This window comes from Equus przewalskii, chromosome 25, assembly GCF_037783145.1.
Source record: "Equus przewalskii isolate Varuska chromosome 25, EquPr2, whole genome shotgun sequence".
Classification (NCBI taxonomy): Eukaryota; Metazoa; Chordata; class Mammalia; order Perissodactyla; family Equidae; genus Equus; species Equus przewalskii.
The window spans coordinates 45,748,689-45,770,608 of record NC_091855.1 but is presented as its reverse complement, the minus strand read 5'-3'; the positions used below and the strand labels follow the sequence as shown (position 1 = coordinate 45,770,608).

At 63.3% G+C, this 21,920-nt stretch overlaps 2 protein-coding genes across 13 annotated transcripts in view; one reads left to right on the top strand and one right to left on the bottom strand.

Moving 5' to 3' along the window:
- Positions 1 to 869: 869 nt before the first annotated feature.
- CLBA1 (clathrin binding box of aftiphilin containing 1) lies at positions 870 to 9,581 on the bottom strand. 12 transcript variants are annotated; one of them, XM_070594158.1, is made up of 7 exons: positions 9,293 to 9,581; positions 8,262 to 8,915; positions 6,790 to 6,935; positions 5,182 to 5,311; positions 4,850 to 4,933; positions 3,798 to 3,911; positions 870 to 1,586 (listed from the first exon to the last, which is right to left on the bottom strand). In XM_070594158.1, exons 2-7 carry the CDS (start codon positions 8,736 to 8,738, stop codon positions 1,422 to 1,424), a joined length of 1,116 nt encoding a protein of 371 aa, XP_070450259.1. In that variant the 5' UTR covers positions 8,739 to 8,915; positions 9,293 to 9,581; the 3' UTR covers positions 870 to 1,421. The 12 variants fall into 12 exon arrangements, with proteins under 12 accessions (XP_070450259.1, XP_070450266.1, XP_070450258.1 ...); XM_070594165.1 differs by having other exon boundaries at positions 8,571 to 8,915; positions 9,293 to 9,435; XM_070594157.1 differs by having other exon boundaries at positions 8,262 to 8,933; positions 9,293 to 9,426.
- A 5,905-nt stretch (positions 9,582 to 15,486) lies between these two features.
- AHNAK2 (AHNAK nucleoprotein 2) overlaps positions 15,487 to 21,920 on the top strand; it is a 41,367-nt gene continuing 34,933 nt past the window's right edge. The window contains 1 exon segment of the mRNA XM_070594154.1: positions 15,487 to 15,676. Within this exon segment, the coding sequence (XP_070450255.1) occupies positions 15,622 to 15,676 (55 nt within the window). The 5' untranslated portion in view covers positions 15,487 to 15,621.

Here is a 21,920-nt window from a genome sequence, read left to right as displayed (position 1 = left end):
AGAGCCAGCCCTGCAGACCTGATGTCTGAGGGACGGGCAGTGAGGGGGGTGGGCCACGGCTCTGGCCGGGGAACGTGTTAGGTGGTGGCACCCTTCACTGACGGAGAAGCTGGACAGCAGAGCCGGGGGCTGGGGCAGAGTGCAGACCGGGGACCTGCCGAGTCTGGGACTCTCGGGTGAGAGCCGGCTGGCCGCTAGACTGGCTGGGCTGGGAGGTGCCAGCTTCCAGCCAGCGGGGCAGGGCAGGGTGGGGGGATGGAGTGAGCCCAGCGTCTGCGTTTGAACTGGGGGAGGAGGCAGAGCGCAGGACAGCATACTTTGGGTTGTTGAGCCTGACTTTAACTAAAGATTGGGAAACTGGCCGGTCCCCAGGAGACCCAAAGGTGGATGCTGCCCTTTGGCAGAAGCAGCCTTGCAGAAAAGCAGTTTCAAATTGCCACTTCTTTCTGGCTGAAAATGAAAAATTAAGGCAGATTTCCAAACATACAGTGCCAAAAAACCTGTCCTGCCCCTCACATGCGCTTCCAGCCATGTGTGGCATGGCAGAGGCAAGTGGCCAAGGGCGTGGGGTGCACAGTGACAGGGGAAATCTGCCAGTCACCATGCAGCCCCACCGTGCCACTATTTGGGTCAGACACCTGGGTGATGCAGCTGGCATCTGAGGTCGCCTCCGGCTGTGGTCTCCCAGCCTCAAGTGTGGCCTTGGCGGGACAGCGACAGCCAGGCTCCCACGGCACGTGTGCTGGACAGTCTGCCAGCCTCGGCCCCCCAGGCCTGCCCTGAGGACCAGGAGGGGCTGCCTCCAGGGCGGGCTGGAGTGACAGGGTTTCCCCCCCAGTCCCCGCAGAGCGGATGAATGAGCAAGAACATGGGCTTATCCGGGCTCATTTATTTCATAAAATCTTACAAAAATCAGTGCCACTGCTTGGCTCGCCACCTCTGCCGATGAGGGCGCGGAGAGGCCGCTGGGTGGGTGCTCGGTAGGCGAGCGCTCATGACGCTTTGGGGACAGCAGACCTCGACCCCTCACGTGTGCCCTCAACCCTGCCTGTGCCCGTGGGGATGAGGTGTGATGGGGTGCCATCAGGACTTAAGAGGTGCCTGGACAGCTGTCCCCAGTGATGGCCCCAACTGAGCGAGGCCCCTGGTGCCCCCAGGCAGTGCAGAACAGGCAGCCGGCCCTGGGCTCCTCACAGGCGCCCCCTTCTTGGTGAGGATGGGCTCTGCCGAAGCCCGCAGCCTCCATCTGACCTGATGAGACCCTAAAATCGGCTGGTGGGCGCAGGGCAGGTTTCCACGGAGTATCCGGGACACTGCCTTGGGATTTGGGAAACCCCTCCACAAAACAGTTCTGGTTTCCAGTACTAAACCCAACAGTAAGAAAATGTAAAATTCCTCAGAAAGATACCAAGTGCTCCGTTTTAGCAAACGTTACTGTTAAACAACATCATTTTTAGGTTACGTGGAGGGAACATCTTCTTTTTCCTTGGAAATGTGATGTGCTGCGTGTTTCCGTGGAAGGGCGTCTTCAGAAAGAGGCTGTAAGTGATCAGGCTCCCCTGTCTGCCGCCGGGCGTCCCCGAGAGCTGACGGGGAAGAAAGGATGTGGTCAGCGGCTAGTGACGCCAGTGGGCCGCCTGCCCGCCTGCCCACCCGCCCAGGGCCCTCAGCGCCGAGGGCCCCATCTCTGCCCGACATTCCTCCTCCTCTCCCTTGCGGCCGCAAGCGCCTCATTACGCAGTGTAACCACAGTGGGCAGGGCGCAGGGCTCCATGACCTCTCCCGGAGCAAACGGCAGGACCTCGCCGTGAGGATGCCACCTGTGTGTGCAAAGAGCCTGGGGCTGCACCGGGCTCCTCATCCCGAGTGATTCTGTGACCCTGGCCTGCGGGTCCCGTTTCTGCAGTGGGGTCACAGGGCCCTTGTGCTGTGTGTCTGGCAGTCTGTGGAGGACGCCACCACCCTTCACGCTCTCACCCTGCAGTGTCCACTGCTTGACCAACTACGACTTTCCACCTAACAGCTGCTGGTAGACGCCGTGCCCCAGTGGGCCACTGTGAATGACGCCGCGCCCCAGTGGGCCACCGTGAATGATGCCGCCATGGACATGTCCATGTCTTGTTGCTCTAAGATGGCCTCACCATTCTCTCTAGAAGTTTCCGTCTCCTGCCCTGTGGTGTCCTCCAAAGAGCAGATGAATGCAGGGTGCCCCGGCACCCCTGGAAACGGCCGTGTGCCTGGATGGCGAGGGCCGTCTCCTGTGTGCCCCGGCACCCCTGGAAACGGCCGTGTGCCTGGATGGCGAGGGCCGTCTCCTGTGTGCCCTGGCACCCCTGGAAACGGCCCCTTGTGCCTGGATGGCGAGGGCCGTCTCCTGTGTGCCCCGGCACCCCTGGAAACGGCCGTGTGCCTGGATGGCGAGGGCCGTCTCCTGTGTGCCCTGGCACCCCTGGAAACGGCCCCTTGTGCCTGGATGGCGAGGGCCGTCTCCTGTGTGCCCCGGCACCCCTGGAAACGGCCGTGTGCCTGGATGGCGAGGGCCGTCTCCTGTGTGCCCCGGCACCCCTGGAAACGGCCGTGTGCCTGGATGGCGAGGGCCGTCTCCTGTGTGCCCCGGCACCCCTGGAAACGGCCCCTTGTGCCTGGATGGCGAGGGCCCTCTCCTGTGTGCCCCGGCACCCCTGGAAACGGCCCCTTGTGCCTGGATGGCGAGGGCCCTCTCCTGTGTGCCCCGGCACCCCTGGAAACGGCCCCTTGTGCCTGGATGGCGAGGGCCGTCTCCTGTGTGCCCCGGCACCCCTGGAAACGGCCGTGTGCCTGGATGGCGAGGGCCCTCTCCTGTGTGCCCCGGCACCCGGCTCCGCCTGTTGGGTAGCCACTCGCCCCAAAACCCCACTCCTGCTGAAAGCCCTGCTCCCTCTGCTCCTGCCCACTGCCTCGTCCCTCCCAGCAGCCGCGTGCAGCAGCCTGTGCCTGCCCCTCCGCTCCCCGCACTCTCCGCACCACCCCCTCCGCTCCACCCCCTCCGCTCCACCCCCTCCGCTCCACCCCCTCCGCTCCACCCCCTCCGCTCCACCCCCTCCGCTCCACCCCCTCCGCACCACCCCCTCCGCTCCACCCCCTCCGCTCCCCGCACTCTCCGCACCCGTGACTGTCAAAGCAGATCCTCATGATGGACGTGCCACCATGGGCGGCTCCCCTGGGGCCGGGGCCGGGGCTGGTGTGTACAGTGAACCCCACGCATACTCCAGGGGCCCGGCTACGTGTGCTCCCAGAAGGAGGAGCACCCCTCCAGGCCAGAGCGTGCGCCAAGGTGGCTGGCCTGGTCATGGCGCTCCTCACATCCCTGGTCTGAGGGTGGGCAGGAGACCCCGTTCCCAGGAAGGGATCTCCTTGCCCTAAGAAAAGAGGGCCACAGGAAGAGGCCCCTTACCACCCACCCTCTTTCTGCCTCGAGCCCCACAGGGACAGGGGACGCTGGCAGCTGCGGCAGGAACTTCAGGCCACGGAGGAAGGCTCTGGACAGACCCCGCGGCTGCCCCCTCAGACCTGGATGTCGGCCGCGGCCCTGCCTGCCCTGCCCTTCCCTGCAGCCCTGCCATGCTCCCACCGGGCCCTCCCCTCGGGGCTCTGGACGGCACCTGCGTCCTGCCGCGGTAACGCTTTGCCTGGCTGCCATGGAAAGTGAACGCCGTTTTTTCACAAGTCCCCAAGAATTAAAGAAAAGAAGTTAGTGACTCAAACACGGAGGCCCAGCAGCCAGCATGGCCCCAAACCCCGTCCCTGGGGTGGCTCACCTTGGTCTGGATCAGCGCTCTGCAGCGGTGCAGACGGAAGCCGTGCGCACTGGGGTCCCCGGGCTCCTTGAGATCTGGGCCTTCCGCAGTGTGGCCCTGGCCCCCGGAGAGGCTCTGGGGAGACAGCGCCATCAGCCGTGGGCAGGCAGCTCACAGGTTGTTTTCCCCCTGCTCTTCTTTCTCACCTAGGCCCCTCCCGCACATCGCACCGCACAACGGCAAAATGCGGTGACTGTGTGAACACTCTGTGGGTGGCCGGCCAGGCCCTGCCCTCCTGTCACCTGGCTCCTGGCCACCCTGTCCCTCAGAACCACAGTGCCCTCGACACTCAACAGAGGTCTGTGCTGCCACCTCCCGGCTAAGCCACCTGGCCTGCCATGGCCTGGAGCTGTCCCTCCTCTGAGCCTCCCCCTGCGCCCCCTGACTTCCCTGCACGAAGACACAGCCAGGGTGGCCCTCTCGGGGGCCTCCTCACTCCTTCCGGCCCCTCACTTCCTTCCTGGACACTCAGTGTGGCCCTGGGCCAACATGACCACCATTCCTGTGCCCGATCTTCACCGGGGCTTGTCGGCCACCCCTTTTGAGTTTTTCATGTTTGAAAATTTCCATAATGCTTTTAAAAATGGAAAAAGGTCCTTGCCAACACGATTGCTGGAAGGCAGCCCCCACTCTAATTTGCATTTTCTTTGATAACCCATGAGCCTGACCCTGTGTAAGTTGGTGTGAGACCAGTGCACCCAGTGAGACTTGTGTGCTGTGGCCTCTGGTCGTGGCCTTAGGGACCCACCTTGTGGCTGATGCCACGCCTCTACCTGTACCCCCTGCTCTGTGGCACCCATGTTCACTGTGTCCATGCCAGAGCCCCCTGCCCTGCCCTGGGCCCGCTGCAGCCCCCGGCCCCCACACCCACCACCTCCATCAGCACCTGTGGTGCAGATTCGCCCTGTGGCCCCCAAACAGAGGACACTCCTGCCCCGCCCGTACCCTGGCCGACTTCTCCACCCTGCACAGCTCCCCCAGGGGCCTGCCCTCCTGGCAGGGGGTGTACTCACGGCGTTCTGCTGTGGCACCTCCTTCACTTCGGGCTGAGGGCCGGGCACACTTGGATGCTTGTTGGCCTGGCCCCGGGCAGGTGCCTAACACCGACGAGCTGACCAAGTCAGACAAGGGGCGCCCCATCTCGCCCCGTCCCGTCCCCCTACCCTGCCAGAGTCACCTTCTGAGAGTCAGCAGCTGCATCACCTCAGGAGAAAGGGCAGCAAGGCCTCCCCCTTGGCTGGGCAGATGGCTCTCTGAGGTGTGCCGTGGCCACAGGGTGGCGAGCAAAGTCGCTGCGAGGTCCCACCGCACCCCCAGGAGCCCGTCTCCACCTAAATCACTTCACCTTCTGAGCAGCATCTATTCCGAGAACGAGAAAGTAGTTTTCCTGGCAGCGGGACTCGCTCCAGAGGCATTGGGATGTCAACGTGGTGTCTGTGTTCTGAAGAGCTCTCCAGAGTTTTCTAGATTCAGAACTGAAGAGAGATGCATTAATTACAAGGTAACCTAGGAAACCTTTGGAATAGAAGAGGGGCACCTGACCCTGCAGAATTCCTCAAACAGAGCACCCCTCAGGCGTCTGGGCGGGGTCCCTCATCTGTTCGTTCATCGAATCCACACCCACCAGGCTGCAGCCACCCCAGCACCAACCCCCCCAGCTTTATTCTCTCCTCACAGCAAAGCCCTGTGCTGACTGATTTTCATTACTGAGTGTTCCCTTCAGGGGCAGAAGCTCTGTGAGGCCAGACACTCCGCTGGTCTCGTTCCCCAGTGATCTCTGGTGCCTAGAACCACTCTGGGCGCCATGAAGATGCTCCCAGACTAAGGGGAGGCCGCGTACCCGGAGGAGTGAACCAGTGAATGAGTGGCTGTCACGCACCATCATGGGTGCTAAGCCCGCCTGCCAGCAGGGAGGGTAACGTGGCACACGGCTAACCACAGCAGGCATGGATGTGCTAAGTGCCCAAGTCATTTCCAGATCACCCTTGTGCCTCAGCACCCAGGATGACACCAACCTTGCAGCCCACGACAGTGTCCATTCCTGCCCAGGCCCTCACCCAGGCCACCCACACCCAGGCTCACAGTGCCACCAAAGGCCCCTCTACCCACCCACCCACAGGCCTGCACCAGGCCTTGGGGAAACACTACACCCAGAAGGCATGCCAGCCATCTGGGCAATGGGGTCACCGCCCTTGGGGCTCCCGGCCTCTGTCCCCAGCATGCGCTGGGGTGCCCTGGGGCAGTCACTGCCTTGGACCCGGCAGCAGGCCTGACTGCAGAGCTCTCGGACTAAGCTCAGCCTGCTCAGCAGAGTGCAGAGGAACCAGCAAGCTGGCTCACACCAGCTTCACCACCTGCTGGGGTCTCGGGCCAGCAGGCCTCGAGCTCCCCACCCCATCGCACACCCCAAGTTAACCTTATTTTCCTCTCACAGCTCGTGCAAGGGTGTCTAGAACATGGGCATCTGGAAACAACTGCGGTGGTGACTCCCTCAGGCAACCGGCCCCAGGGACCTGCAGCCTTGCAGGCAGCCCCAGAACACAGGCAGGCTGACCCTGGGGGTTGAGAATGTCCCTCCACGGCACTGGGGTGTTTTCACTGTGGTTGAGGCCTCCAGGAGGTCCCTGTGCCCACTGCCCAGGCCCACCAGTTCCCCCTGCACCCCAGCACTCGCAGTGAGACACGAGGAGCTGGCACCACCCGGTCTACTTTGCTCCTGGTGAGCTTTCGGGGGAGGGGGAGGCAGAGGCTGAACATGGCTCTGAGAGGAGGGGTCACGGGCAGACCATCAACCTGTGCTGACCGGTCCCCCCATGGGGACCCTGTGACCCAAAGGTGGCCGGAAATTTTCTATAAAGGTAACAACAAATGGCCTCATGCATCCACTTTATCAACCGACGGGATCAATGCAGAGCTGCTAGAAGAAATGTTGGTTGCAATTCAAGTTCATTACCACAATTTATGTACAGATCCCAGGCCAGGTTTTTCTTCACTGCTTATTTCTAAGAAAAGGTCTAAGGTGGAAACATCTTCAGTTGTCTGCTGGACTGGTACTTCTTGAAAAGCAAACCTAAAAATGTTCTCATAGTTGAGAATGGGCTGAAAAAAAGAGAAAAACATCCCAAAGTTAGGAGAAATACACACATCATGTCAGCTTATTCCAAATGCATAATTTTGGTACAAATGACATTTGTAAATGATTGTATTGTTACTGCTACCACAACATTACGTATTCCTTCCTCAGAATCACTGGGCTGTGCAAATCACGTGGTGGGAACCACAGGGCACACGGGAAAAGTGGGCCTAGGGCTCAAGACTTATAAACATCGTGAGTGACGTGTGAAAAAGACACCAACGAAAACGTTAGCACAGTTCCCACGTGTCAGCTGGTTAAGAAATCCTTCCATGCTACAATAAATATGATATTTATTGAAAAAAGCTCTGAGGTTAGCAGGTTGTGAGCGAGTGTGAAGAGCTGGGAGGAGGCTGGCTGAGGGTGGGCGGGATCCTAGCGCCAGGTGAGGGTGTGTGCGTAATGCCAGGCGGCTGCGGTGCCGTGGGCGCTGTGTCTTCCCACACGCCTCTGATCTGCAGGGCGCGGTTTTCTGCATTCGCCTGGTGTTTCCTGCGAACTCTGCACTCTGCTCAGATTGTTCCCTGATGCATCAGTCACATTAGCAGACAAGTCCCGTTTTCAAAACTAGCGTTACGGCAGAGTTGACAGCGTGATGAGTGCATCTCGTCAGAGCTCCAGGAAAACACGGACTGGTTTAGAAAACTGGCCACCCCCAGAACCTGCAGAACCTTCTCTCCTCCCTTCTTCCGTTACTGTTTTTGTACTTTTGTCTTATAGTGTCTGGGGTAAACTATCAGGAAGAGATGGCAGAGAAAGAGGAGCAATGAAAGGAAGAGGAAGACAAGAAAAAGAAGGGTCAGAGGCTGTCAGAAAAGAGGTGAACACTGGTGGTCAAGTCAGGAGGGCAGAGTGAGGGGCAAGGGGGACGAGGCTGGGCACTCAGGGCTGGCTCCAACGCCTGGTCATTACATAGGCTGAAATGTGACTCTCGGGGAAGTTTTCTAAATAAGTAGACTGACTATTCAGACCACAATTCAGTTCCCCTCGTGCCCTGAACTAGGGCCAGGAAAGCACAGCTGGGTTGATGGAAGCAGGTGGACTGGAGGTGGAGGCCTAAGGAAGGAGAGGAAGGTGGGGGCCAATGTGGCTAGACCCAGGGAGGAGTGAGCAGAGAGGGCGGCCCAGCTCCACTTCTGCAGCCTCATTCCTTCCCTGGCTCAGGAGCACGAAGCCCAGGAGAGAAGCAGATCCCTTCCCTGGCCAGCCCACCAAGGCCTGAGGTCTGCCGGCCTTGCAGCATATAAAACACTTCCTGTGCAACATGGTGAAGAAGAGAACTTGAGAAATACCTCAGAAGGTGGGACAGTGGCCGTCCCACTCACCCGGGGTCCACCCCGGTGAGGCTGGCGAGAACCACGCTCCTTTTGGGCAGAAGGAGTTCTCGGCAGCAGAGGTTCCGTGGGCCTCTCCGGGAGTCCAAAGGACTGAGAGAACTGTTCAGACTTGGCTGAAGATTCCCGAAAGCCCTCAAACTCCCCCCAGGCACCGCTGTGTTCCCCTGGGTCCGGACCACTGGTGGTGCAGGTGGTAAAGCCCTCACTGCGCCCGGGGATCCCGGCGTCCCCATCTGTGGGAGGGAGTTGGGAGCGGGTTCTCACCCACTCCACATCGTCGCCACTCTGTGCCCCAGGTGTCTCGCCTGCACCGCTGTCTTTAGAAGCCTGGTGGAGGGAAACCTCGCCTGCTCCCTCTGCGAGGTCACTCAGAGACCCGCTGGGAGGGAGCACCTGGCCAGGCGCTCCCCCCAGCTCCGGCTGGCCTTGCATGCTGGTGCCGCCAGGCCCGCACAGACGCGCCAGGAAGATGCTCAGGAGACATACACACTGCTGTGCTGGGGCTGCCCAGGGCTGGACAGGGCCTGGGGGGCCGCCTGCTCGCCGCTGCCCAGTAGCTGCTGGTGGCTTCCTCGGGAGTGTGAATAGCCTGGTGTGGGTCCAGTGTCGCTGTGGAACGGACACAAACTACACCCGCAGCCTCGTCACCCAGGGGAAAGTGAGCGGGGCTGCCCGGCTTCCTCCTACACGCCGACGACCAGTCCCGCACAGGGGCCTGTCCCGGAGACCAAGGCGCTGCGGGGTCGGCTCAGCCGGGGAGGGTGGGCGCGCTGCGGGGTCCCGCCCCGGCCGGGTGGGCAGGGGTCCGGAGGCCCAGTCTGGCCAGGGGGTAAGAGTCCGGGCACCCAGAGGTTCCCACGGTAGGTCGGGATGGGACCCTTGCGGGGCGGGCCGCAGGGCAGCCCGGGCCGGGTCCGAGGCGGCGGCTCCCGAGGGACGGGCTGGGCGCGCTCGGGCCTGGGTGTCCAGCTGGGGCCCGCACCCACCTCGCCGCGCTGCGCCGCCGCCTCCGCGCGGGCGCAGCCAGCAGCTCACCGACCCCAAGGCCCGCGCCGGCCCGTTGCCCGGCAACGGCGTGCGGGGGCTCTGCTTCCGGCGTCCGCCGTCGTGACGTCAAAGCGCCTGCGCCGCGCGGGGCGTGGTATCACCAGGCCCCGCCCCCTGCGCCTGCGCAGGCCGGGGCAAAGGGAGCAGGGAGGGGCTCGCCTGCTGAGCGTGGGCGGGGTCCGTCCTGTACCTCTCCGGCGCGGCGTGCGGGGAGGCTCCTATTTGATTGTAGGAGCCGTCGTGTCGCGGCCCCACGTGGAGGGGACGTCCTTCACGGCCCCGCGGCCGGGGATGCGCAGGCGCCGTGCTGCCCCGCCATTACCCTCCCAACACACCCCGCGGCTGCTGCAGCCCTTCCCCGCTGCCTGCTGTTTCGTGGGCTGCTCCGCTGCCCGGGATGTCTGCGTGGCTGTGTGATGCTCTCTCCCTGGGACTCGAGGCCCCAGGAGGGCTCCTGAGTCCCCAGAAGCTAGTCCCTCCTAACGTGTGGGCGGATGAGGGTCCGCTGCCTGCGGGCAGGAGGAGGGGCACCACCCCATCCCTTTCATGCCCTGATTCATAGCCTGGTCACCAGCCAGCCCCAAGGCAGAGCAGGGCCAGTAGGGACCACAGACAACCAGCCCCTCCTGCTGCCACCTGCCCCAGGGGCAAGGGGTACTAATGGGTCAGCCTTGCCCTCCTGCCAGCTCCCCTCCCAGCATTCCAGGTCTTTCCCTATCTACCTTGATGAGTGAGCTTGACTTCAGCCTCCCCAGACGCGGCCATCAGGCCCTGGCCGAAGCCCTGATGCACACCCTGCCCCTCTACCTCCATGCTTACATTTCTCCAGCCTGTGACCTCCTTGGGCTCTGTCCTGTTTGCATGAATCACCCGCTCCCTGGTCCTTCTCAGCCAAACTACTGAAAATTTTAATTTTAAAAATTACCAGATGAGATCATTCCCTGAACACTGGACCGCCGCTTCCTGTCCATCCCCACCACCCCCGCTTCCTGAGGGGCACAACAGCCAGCAATGCCTGTGCGAGCAATGCAGTCAGACTGCCCAGAGCTGGGCTGACACTGGGGTGACTGCGAGAAGGTGACAAGAGGCCAGCTCTCTCCTGCGTTGATGTCACCTGGGGATAGTGTCGGCCCCAGGTGGTCCTGCTGTCCACCCACTGCTTGGACCTCCTCATCCACTTTCCTTGCCATCTTTGAAGACCAGGGAGCTGGAAAGGGGTAGGAGGAGTGTTGTCCTCATGTACAGGATGGGAAACTGAGGCCCAGGCCCAAAGGCCTAAGTGGGAAGTGTTGCCAGGGCTAGAACCAGCTCTTCTGACCCTCAGCCCTTCCCCACGGCCTGCCTGGACCTCAGGGAAGAGAGAGGATGGCACTGTGACCCTCAGGGTGCAGGATAAAATGACCCCACAAAACAGGCCCGAGGGTGGGCTGATCTGCATCACCTGGTGGGGTAGCTGAATCTTGCCAAAGCTGTCTGCCTCCTGATCCCCAGGACCTGTGAATGTGGGGCCTTACAAGGCAAAGGGCCCTTATAGATGTGAGTAAGTTAAAGCTCTTGAGATGAGGAGATGGTCCTGTGTTAGGCCACTGAGCCCAGTGTAATCACAAGGGCCCCTCCAAGGGGGAGGCAGGAGGCTCAGAGTTGGAGAGAGAAGATGGAAAGATGGAAGCAGAGGTCAACTGATGCAGGGCCATGAGCCAAGGAACACAGGTGGCCTCTAGAAGCTGAAATGAGCAAGAAGGATCTGCCCTGAAACCTCCAGAAGGAGCGCAGCCCTCCTGACACCCGAGACTGTAAGAGAAGAAATTGTGTTGGTTTAAGCCACTGCGTTTGCTGTTCTTTGTTACAGCAGCCACTGGAAACTGATTCCTGAGTGACCCCTGGCTATCCCACCAAGGAGGTGCTGGGGGAGCCAAGACTCAGAGGAGGCGGCAGAGGTGACCCCAACATTGGGTGCCCAGCCCTGGCTGCAGGAGGGGGTGGGGACAGCACGAGTAGCTGCCAGTGGCCCCTGGTTCCTCAGGCCATTGTCTGGGCAGACTGGGCAGGACATGGGGCATGAGCTGAGGCCAAGCCTCCGGATCATGGGTAGGGCAGACAGCTGTTCAAGTGTAAAAGGCTTCACCTGCTGGGGGAGACTGGCCAGAGGAGGCAGGTCCCCATTAAAGTGGGGGTGCAGGGGACACAGGCCACGATTCCCCCAGGGGCCATGGAGGGGGTGGGTGCAGTGTGGTCAGGAGAAAGAGCCCATGTGGCCCTCCCGGGCTCCTCAGGTCACCTCAGTCCATCCCTGAGCCCCAGCCCTGCTGAATGGGGGTGAGGGCAGCCAAGCCTGTATCCTGGAAGCAGCTGGCCTCCACTCCGCCCAGAGCCCCACAGTATCCTGGGCCTCCCAGCCTCACCTGCTGAGTGATGGGGAGGGGTCCCTCACCCTGGGAAACACCTTGGTGTCCTGCTCCTCTGGCGTCCTCCGACCTGAGTCCTTGGGGTGAGTGGAGGAGGGCGCCAGGCCTAGAGCAGGCACTCAGCTTAGGGGAGAGTGAGGCAGTTAGGGGCCAGAGGCCAGCAGACCTTGAGCCCTCCCCCACTGCCTCTGTGCAAAGGACTGGGTGGGAGGACACATGGCAGCTGAGGAGCTCCCAGATACCCCCACAGCCTGTTATACCCCTCTAGCTGGGCTGGCTGAGGGCAGGGACAAAAGCAGAGCTATTTTTGCTTACGCTGCTGTGGCTGCTGCAAGGAGGCATCAATCATTGATGCTCTGGGCATCCCTGCATGCCTGAAGTGGCTGCGAGCTGCCAGCAGGGAGTGGGGCAGGGCCTGCAGAGACATGGCCGTTAGCCTCAGCTCCTCACTCTGGCCCCACCAGTTCCCTGCACCCTGGGCTCTGGTACCCAGGAACCCCGCCTCGGGAGGCTTCTGGAAAGCCCGAGACCCCTGACCAGCAGGCCAAGGCCACGGCTAGACTAGGCCCCGATGTCCCTGGCATGGCGGTCCTAGGGAGGAGGTCAAGCCTGTGTCAACAGGAGAGAGCATGGGGCTCCCCAGAACCACCCAGGCCCCTCTGTGGGGTGACAATCAGAGATGGTGTGGGGCCTTGTGTGTGCCAGAGGTGGCTGTGAGTTGGGTCCATGTCCCCATGCTTCTACAGGGCCAGCAATTCCTGAGCCATGCCCAGCTGCTGTGGCTTTCCCCAGCCGAGTATCTGTCCCCAGAGGGGGACATCGGGACAAGCTGAAGCCAGGCATTATGACGGGAGCTCCTGGCAGGGCAGGGCTCTGTGGCGGGCGCATGGCCAGGCTTTGACTGGGGGCAGGGATGGGCAAGGAGTGGCACAGATGGGCTTCATGGGTCCCACCCAGGTAGCTTGCTCCACTCTCTGGTCCTGTGACCCTGGGGCCAGGTTGGGGCTCCCAAGGTCCCCACAGGCAGGAGGAAGGATGGGCGGGAGGAGGCAGGCTGGCCCCGGGGGGTGAGGGCCAACTTATGGGCCATCTCCCTCTACATAGCTGTGGCCAACCATCTGTGGGGTACACTGCCCAAGGGGCCAGGCCCTCCCACAGGGCGCCAGGGGGCATGTGGGGGTGAGCACAGCAGATGAGGCCAGCCCCCTGCCTCAGAGCAGGCAGGAGAGGAGAGGGGGCAGCCCCAGGGTCGGGGGAGGTCCCTGCCCACCCCTATCATGAATCTGGGGCCCAGAGCCAGTGCTGAGTCAACTCCCTGGCTGCAGACTGACCAAGGCCCCCGCAGGACAGTATAAGGCTGCCCAGCCCTCACCAAGACCAAGGGCTGGAGTGGCCCCAGGGAGGGTCCTTGCCCCAGCCTCCTCTAGCCCTGGCCAGCGAGAGGTCCCAGGGACCACTCGACTGCACAAGGGCTGGGCGAGGGCAGGGGCTGTCCACACCGTGGTGCGTGGCTCAAATTCTTCTTCGGCAGCTATGGAGACCCCTCTCTTCCTGGCCTCTGCTTAGGTGGGGCAGCCCCCTGGCCTCCCCACCCAGAGCTCCATCCATCTCCTCCCCGCAGAGCTGACAGGAGCCACTGTAGCCCCATATGCATCATGCCGGACAATCAGGGTATGTCACATGGAGTGAGGCCACTTCATTTGGACGGGAGCCCAGGGTCACACACCTAATGGGGCAGGGGGACACAAAGCTGGGTCTGTGCCCCAAGGTTCCTGATTGTGCAAGACTACCCCTTGTTCCCAGGCCCCCACAGTCAGACTCACACACACACAGGACAGGCAGGCTGAGACCCCCAGTGGACCCAGGCAGACGCTGGGCACACCCAGGGACACAGAGAACGCTTCCTCCCTGTGCCCACGAATGACTGGCTCCTGGACGGACAGAGCGGGGTGGGTCCTCAGGGAGAGAGGCGAGCACAGGGTCTCTGGCCCCTGGGCAATGCTGCCCAGCCCAAAAGAAGACATGAGGGCAGGAGGCCTGAGACCATGCCCCAGGGTCCCCACCTGAAGGACAGGGCTGTGCCCATTGTGCCATGGGCTCCAGGGGCGGGAGGCTGCCAGGGCCTCTTCCCGGCAGTGATGTGCGTGTCTGTCTGACCTGCTGCTGGAAGGCTGCCCGGCTGCAGCCCGGCTAACGGGAACTGCCGAGCATGAGTCATCCCACTGGGCAGGCTCACCTGGGCCTGCCGGCTGTGTGCATCCCCAAGCCAGCCCGGGAGTGGTGTGCGCATGTGTGGGTCTCTGTCCTATTGTGCATATTTGGGCATGTGGGCCTGAGAGGTTGCACGTGTATGAGTGTGTGTGTGCCTGTCTCTGAGTGCATGGGGACATGTAGAAGTAGATCTGTGTCTGTGTGTTGGCGGGTGTGTCTATCTGTGTCGTGTGTGTGTCTATGTGTGTCTCTGTGTCAAGTCTGTGTGGTGCTCCTGTTGCAGTCTGGCCTCTTTCCACCCCAGGAAAAGGGGTGTGTGTGTGTGTGTGTGTGTGTGTGTCCATTCGTCAGTTGCAGCACCACCAGCCCATCCCAGGCAGCATCCGGGAACGGCCCTCCTTGGTGGTGGCCATGCTTTCCAGGGTCTGTCCTGGCCCAGGCTCCCCACGCCGAGGCCCAGCAGGAGTCATACGCCCCAAGGTGCCCTTCCTCACATCCACACAAGGCTGGGCCTCAGCTACCTCCCTACTAACAGGGAAACAGAATCCTCCTGGACCTGCCCTCTCCCTGCCCACTCCCCTAGACATGCCTCCCTCTGCACAACACCCAAGCTAGAGTCCAGGGTGGTTCCCACCCATCCCCACTCCAATCTCTCTGGGTCCCCTCTGCCAGCTTCCAGAGCATCTCGGATCCTCGGGCTCCCTCCTCACCTCGCCCCCCTGGTCCAGCCCCTGCCCTCTCGCAGGCCTCCTGACTTCCAGCAGTGCCCCTCCAGGGACCCCCCCCACCCCCGAGCCTCCTGGGTGGTCTTTGCTCAGCTCCCAGGCCCAGACTTGCTGCCCTCTGCCCCCAGCCCCACTGGGCCGAGCTCACAGCCCCGAGCACCAGTGCTGGCTCTCTCATTCCCATCCTCTGCACACACAACAGTCTGTTGCCTCTGTGCGGAACACTTCTCAAACTCCTGAGGTCCTGGCCTTCCAGGACCGTGCCCCCGCCCCCACCGCCGCACCGTGCTACCCCGCAGGGCACACATCCAGGGCAGGGCCCGTCGGGTCAGGTCACAAGCCTCTCTCTCTCTGAGCTCCTGCCCCTACGGCCCCCTCAGGGTGCCCCGTACCCCAGCTTGTGTCAAAAACGGCCGTCTCCGGACTGGGAGGTAAGACCGGCGCGCGGGTCGAGTCGAATCCGGGAGCTTCGATGGGGCGTCTGGAGACCCCCTCCCTGGCGGGGGTCCGAAGCTTACTCACTGGCGGGGACAGGCCGGCAGGGGGCGCGGGGCGGGGCTGGGCTGCGGCGGGGCCCGGGGCGGGGGTCGGACCAGAGGCGCTACGCGGGCGGGGCGGGCCCGGGGGCGTGGTGCGAGGGGCGGGGCCTGGCGGGCGGCAGCCAATGGGCTGAATGAGGCCGGCGGCGCCGCCCGCCCTCGCTCCGCAGTGGCCGGGCCGGCTGGGCGGGCCGGGGCGGGGTCCGGGCGACAGCAGGGTCGCGGGGTGCGGGCTCTGTCCGCAGTCCGAGGCCGGCCGCCAGCCGCAGCGCCGGCCGCGGAGGCAGAGCGCGGCGCCCGCCCGCCCCCGGGCAGCCCGCGCGCCGGAGCCGAGACCCGCGACTGGACGCGACGGGCCGCCGCCGGCCCACACCGCCCGGCCGCCGCGATGTGCGACTGCTTCCACGTGGTGCTGCCCACCTGGCCCGGAGCCCCCGGCAGCGGTGCGCCTCCTCCCTGCCTGCAGCCCGCTCCCCTCGGGGCGGGTGGGCTCCGCGTGGGGGCGCAGTGCGGGCCCGGCTGCGGCGCCGGCCGGGGTGGGGGCGCCTCGGGGACCGCCCCGCGGTCTCGCGCACGTTTCTGCGCCTCGGGGGCTGCTGGGGTCTCTGCCTCCCTCCTCCTGCGCCTCACCTTTCACCTGTCCCTGTCCCTCGGCCTGCACTCCTCTCTCCGTCTCTGCTGCTCACTCTGTCGCTCCTGACTCTGCCTCTGTCACTCACTGTCCCTGTCTGTCTCTCCCTCTCTGTCACTATCCCTCTGCTGTAACCCTCTGGGATGCTGTCCCTGGAGACGGCCGCTTGGGGAGGGCCCCGCTTGAGAGTGGGGCATGAGGGCTGTGGGTCACCAGGTGGTGGGACCTGCCATCTGGCCTGCCCTCTGACCTGTTTTGGGGGAGAGCAGACTGGCTTGACCAAGAGTTAGGGCTATTGGCCTTGGCCCACAACTGCCAGGCTGGGTTGGTCTCGGTCCACCATGTGGCTATGGTGTGGCTGGGTCACTGGCTAGGTGGTGGCTGTGGCAGGGCTAGACCTGGGGTCTGGAGCTTGGCAAGGGGCCTAAGTGGGGCCAGATCTCAGGCCACAGCATCCCCCGGGCTAGGCAAGGGAAGGTTGGTGTTGCCCATGGGGCGGTACCCCTCCCTCTGCGCCTCTGGCCATGGAATGGGCATCAGGTGCTCTCTGTCTGTCTGACATCTGTCTGTCCCTGCACTGGGCCTGGTTCCAGGGTCTGGTTGTCCCAGCATCTTGGAGGGCAGGGTGGGGCGGGGCACGGGCAGTCCATCCAGCTCTCGGTCAGTAATGCGGCAGCCTGGCCACACCCAGGACACCTGGCCAGCTGCCGGTGAGGGGGGCTGGGGCTGTGCTGCATTGGCACAGGCGGGACCCCACTCCTTGAGGAAAATGGAGATTGATGATGATGACGAGGCTGCTGATGCAGAGGGGGAGGGGTGCCCCTCAGCCTGGGCTCACCCTTGCAGCTGCAGCAAGAGTCCCCATGGCCCCTCCTGTTGTCCATTTGTCTGGTGAGCACCGAGCTGACCTCCTCTTTGGTCCTCCCTCACCCAGATGGGAGCCCAAGATGCCCCAATTTTCCCTGGACAGATGGTGGGAGAATGATGGCCGCCATGGGTCGGTGGGCTCCCAGCCCCCTCCCTCGACTGTGGTGGCCCTGGCCCACATCACTGAGGACCCTCCACATCACACGGAGAGGAGAGGGGGCTCGAAGGACATGGGTCCCTTGTTCTGCCTCCAGCTTCCCACACTGGGCTCTTCCTTGCACACAGGCCGGCCAGAGACTCCCATGCTGCAGGATCGAGGGGCCATCTCAGGCCCCTTCCTGCCCCGCAGAGGCCTGTGCTGGGTGCCTCTCTTCAGCTGAGCTCCTGATTCTCTGCTTTGATTTCGTAGTTCCCTGGCTTCCTCCTGTCCAGCCCACAAAACCATTTGCTCTTAGGGAACGAGGTCAGTGGCTCTCATGGGGCATTGATAGGAGACCTGCTGGACCAGAGCCCCTTGGGGTTCTGTCCAACATGCATGTTCCCAGGCCCTCCCCACCCTCCACGGGAGGCCAGGGAACATGCATTCCTGATAAGGCCTCCTGGCGATTTGGTCCAGGCCTTTTCTGGCCACAATTCCCTCCTAGCAGGCCAGAGATGGGCAGGCCCTCCCTCACCCTGGTCTTTCGTCCCAGTCCGATCCTGCCCTCCTGGGCCAGCCATGCCAGGTCCTCTGAAGACCCCTCCCAGAACCTGTCTGCACCCCTGCCCTGGTCCCAGGGGAGAGGGAGCCATCTCTTGACCAGCCTGCGTGCAGAGGCTGCCCCCTGGTGGCTGCGCTGGGAACATCCCCACACAGGGATCCGCCCAGCCTCGCTGCACCTGGCCAGTCCCAGCAGGCCCCAACCCACCACCACTCCCAGCTCCCACCTTCTGGGTGACCTCTCCCTATTCCAGCAGGTCCGCCTGGGTGCACTGCCCCCATGCAGGGCACCAACCACTTCACCTGGTGATGGGACCCAGCCTTTCCTATCCTTCCCAAGGCAGAGCTGGGTCCTGGGCAGCTAGACGGACAGGGAGCCCCCACCCCCTACCTGGGTACCTGCCCTGCACCTGCAATCCCCTAGTTTGGCCTGAGGCCCCCCACTCCCACCCTGAGAAGCCCCCACTAGGCCCAGAGAGGCCCCAGGTGCAGTGATGCACCATGAGGCGGGGATCTGGGTGGTCTCTCCTCAGCAGGGGGCCGGGACAGCACTGGAGCCTTCCCCAGGAGCAGTGCAATTGGTGCGTGCATCTTCTGAACCGGGCTGGGGGCCTCTGCACGGCCCTGGGCTCAGGGCCACCAGGAGCGGTGGGATGCATCTCGAATCTGTGAACAGGAATGACCACAGCTGTCCACGGCCAAGGCTGAGCAGAGAGGTAGAGCTGTGTAGGCAGGGAGGCCAAGTGCCAGCCCCAGCGAGCCGGTCTCTGTGCTGTCCAGACTGGTGGCTTTCCCTGGATTGTGTACACTGGTGGAGGATTGTGTCCCCATTTTGTAGGCAGAGACACTGAGTCTCAGAGCAGTGAGGCGGAGCCCTGAAGCAACATGGAGCCTCTCTGGCCTCCACAGGGCCGGAGTGGCCATGCCACATGCTTTGTGTGGTGGTCTGACAGGCTCTGGGTCTGCCCTGCTCCACCAGGTGGGGGGCCCACAGGCAAGAGGGCTCTCATGAGCCATTCTCCAGCCTGAAAGTGCCCATGGCAGGGCGGGCACTGAGGAGGAGGCAGTGGAGGTCCCCCTGGGCTGGGTACTGACCTTCCTGACACTTGAAGGAGGCGGAGTCTCAAAGCCATCTCTGGTGATGGCCTATGTGTGCCTGACCGCACCCCCGTTCTCTTCCTGGTGGGGAAACTGAAGCTGGACAGCTTGCTCCTGCCCCAAGCCCTCAGGAAAGGGGGCGGGGCGGGGTCCAGGAGTGGATAGGAGGGTCCAGTGCCCCAAAGCCCCCTGACTCCCCCGTGCACTGGAAGCCACGTGTGCCCACCCCACCTGGGCCTCATGGTGCTGGACCTGCAGCAGGAATGCCCCCGAGGCCTTCTCTCCTCTGGCCAAGCTCTTCCATCCTGGGCCTGGCTAGGAGCTGCCTCTTTCAGGAAGGCCCCTGGATTGCTGGGCCCACCTCTCGCTCTCCTTCAGCTTTCGACCCTCTCGGTACCCTTTCTCCCGTGCCTGCGCTTTGCTGAAGGTCTCTGTGTTTCAGGTGCAGCCTGCGGCTGGCTTGCCTGGGGGTGGGGAAGTGGAGCCAGGAAGGAGAACCATAGACAGGTCCCTGCCACTCACTCCAGGGGTGAAAAGCTGGGATCTCCCAGCTTGGTCCTCTGCCAGGGGAGGGGGAGGGGCAAGAGAAGGCAGACTATAAGCTCAAGGCTAATGTCTGGGGGGTGCCTGCCCCCCACTGGGACTTGGGAGGTCACACTTCAGGCAGCAGGGATTCGCTGCTGTCCACCCAGCAAAGGTGAGTCAGGCACGGCTCCTGCCATCAGTGCAGCCTCGGGCGCACAGAGGAGTCAGCGAGGGCTTCCTGGAGGAAGGGCCACCTGATGGGGAGAGCAGGGAGTACAGAGGCCTGGAAAGAGCATTGGCAGGGGCGCAGGGTGAAGGTGGGAGTTCAGGGTGGAGAGGGGCAGGGGCCAGGCTGCTAGGAGGCAGAGCTGTGTTCTGAGGGCACTGGGGAGTCCCAAAGGGTTTCAGGGCAGTCCCCATGGGAAGGGGTGAGCCCAGGTTGGGAGGAAGGGGAAGTGGAGGAAGCTGAGGACTGAGTGGGGGAGGTGGGTGGGGCGAGGCCACAAGGCTAGGTGTGGACAGGGAGCCTGAGCTGGAAACACAGTGAGAACCAGCTGTGCTTGCCTGACCTCCCCCTGTCCCACTCGAAGGGCACCTGCCCCTTTGGGGGGAGGGTCGGGTCACACGGTGAGCCTTCAGGGGCATCCCACCTGCCCCTGCCTCCACTTCCAGGTTTCCTTTTGTTTTTCTTTTTTTGGAAGCCACAGGTGGCTGGGAGCCAAATGTCTGCCTGCTGGGATAAATATTTAATAGTCAGAAGCACTTTCTAAAATGGAAAAATGGAGCTGGGCACAGAAGCCCGAGGGGCTGGGGCGGGGCCGGAGGTGGTGTCCCCCCTGCGCCCACACCCTCACCCGCTGGCCAATCGGTTCCTGCCCTGCAGGGAGCCAGAGGAGGCCATGCTGACCTCAGTGTGTGCATGTGAGAGTGGGGGCGGTGTTGGCCCCCCCCTTTGCAGAGAGCTTTTTGGGAGGCACTGGGGCAGGCACATCACGCCGAGAGGTGATGACGGAAGTGTAGGCAGAGCTGCTGGCTCCCCGCCGCTCGGCCGTTTGAGGCAGGACCCCTGGGAAGGGTCCTCAAGGTGCACTCCTGCCTGGACACAGCGCCGGATGTGGGTGTCCATTGCCGAGAGCACTGCCGAGGCTCAGAAAGGAGTGGGCTGGAGACAGGACTCCTGGGGTCCTCATCTGGGCCCTGCTTCCTTGTTGGAGCAGTGGGGTTGCTGGGCTTGCTCAGGCCCACTGTCTGCTGGAGGGGCTGCCCAGGCAATGGCAGCTGGCCCCATTTGGCCAGGTCAAGGCCCCTTTGTCTGGGGCTTGAGCCCCCAGCTGGCCGCCTGCCCAGGTGGGGGTTAGCCTGTGGGCTGCATGCATCCAGTTCTGGGCACTCTGCCCCCTCCTGCATGTCCCCTGACCCCGGCGATGGCCTTGTTCTCCAAGATCTGCCTGCCTTGCTGGACCCCTCCTAGGGCGGGGAAGAGGATAGCCTCCCACGGGCGCCTGGCTGCAGGACCCCTCGAGGGTGGTTCCCTTCCCAGCAGGCCCTGCTTCTGGGTGGCACCAGCACCCGAGGGTTCCTCCGTGACACATCCCCTGAGAATGCCAGGCTCCGCCCCAGCCTCCTCCCCAGCTGATTCACTATCAGCTGCCTTAGCCCTGCCTGGCCCCTGCCTGCAGCTGAGTTCCATTGGTGACTCTAGAGGGGCCGGGGGTCTAGGCAGCTTTGAGTGACAAACGCCCATGCAGCTGGCATCGGTGGGCACATGCTGGTCAGCCTGGATCTTAGGACCCGTGATGTGGCAGCTCAGCAGATGCCCTGCCCACTGCCACTTCAGCTGGCCCAGCACCTTCCTGCCCACTGAGCCTGGCCACATGGAGCCAGGGTCCGGCAGGTGGGGTCCCTGGGAGCTGAGGTGGCTGGGCAGGGCCTTGCCCAGAGCCCTTGCCTGCTGGGGAGCCAGGGACGCCCCTGGCAGGACTGCATGCCAGCGCAGGGGAGGTAAGGGCGGCTCCTGGCTCTTGCCCCTACAAGGTCACAGTGGGCCTGACCCGGAGCCCTGTGCTTCCAGCCTGACTCCTTCCCTGCCCGTCCAGTGCTCCCGGCCGGCCTTCGTCTGCACTGTCCTGCCAGCACGCACCCTGAAAGCCTGGGAGCCACATGTGCACAGCACAAGGCTGCTGGCGCTGGCTGCCTGCGGGGAGAGTCCAGGGTGGGAGCTGGGAGGGCGCTCGGGACAGAGCAAGCAGAGGTGCCCACACTGGGAGTCTGACGAGGGCCTGTCATCAGGAGAGCAGAGCCTAGGGTGTTGGGGTGGGTGCAGCCAGAAGAGAGGCCCCAGCCCGCAGGCTGCAGGGCAGCTGGGGGGCTGGAGGGGCGCCTCCCCTGGCTGCGAGAGGTGGGGTCCTGACCAGGCTATGGCGATGGTCCAGGGCCGGGCGGCAGCAGGGCAGCCAGGGGAGGTGGTGGGATTCAGGAGGATGGGGGCGTGCCTCGACTGGTTTGGGGCACCCAGGCTCAGGAGAGAAGGAGCGGAGTGGGCCCCTCTGTGCCAGCACCCTGCTCCCTTCCAGCTAGCTCAGCCTCTGGGCGGGTGCTGAGTCAGCCAGCCGCCCTGCCCCCAGGGCGTGATGGTCTGGTGGGTGTCAGGGAGTAAACAGAGCTCCCAGGTGAGAACTGTCTGGGCCGTGGGGGCGAGTGGGATCTCTGCCAGCAGGCCTGGCCAGCTTTCCTGTCTCACTGTAAATAGAGTCATTTGTGACCCGCTAGGTTTGTAGGGAAGGGGAAGCTGGCAGAGGCCTGGGTGCCATCCCTCCTCCCAGGACTGGGGGTCTGCCCAGAACCTCTCACCCTGTTTGCGCCCCAG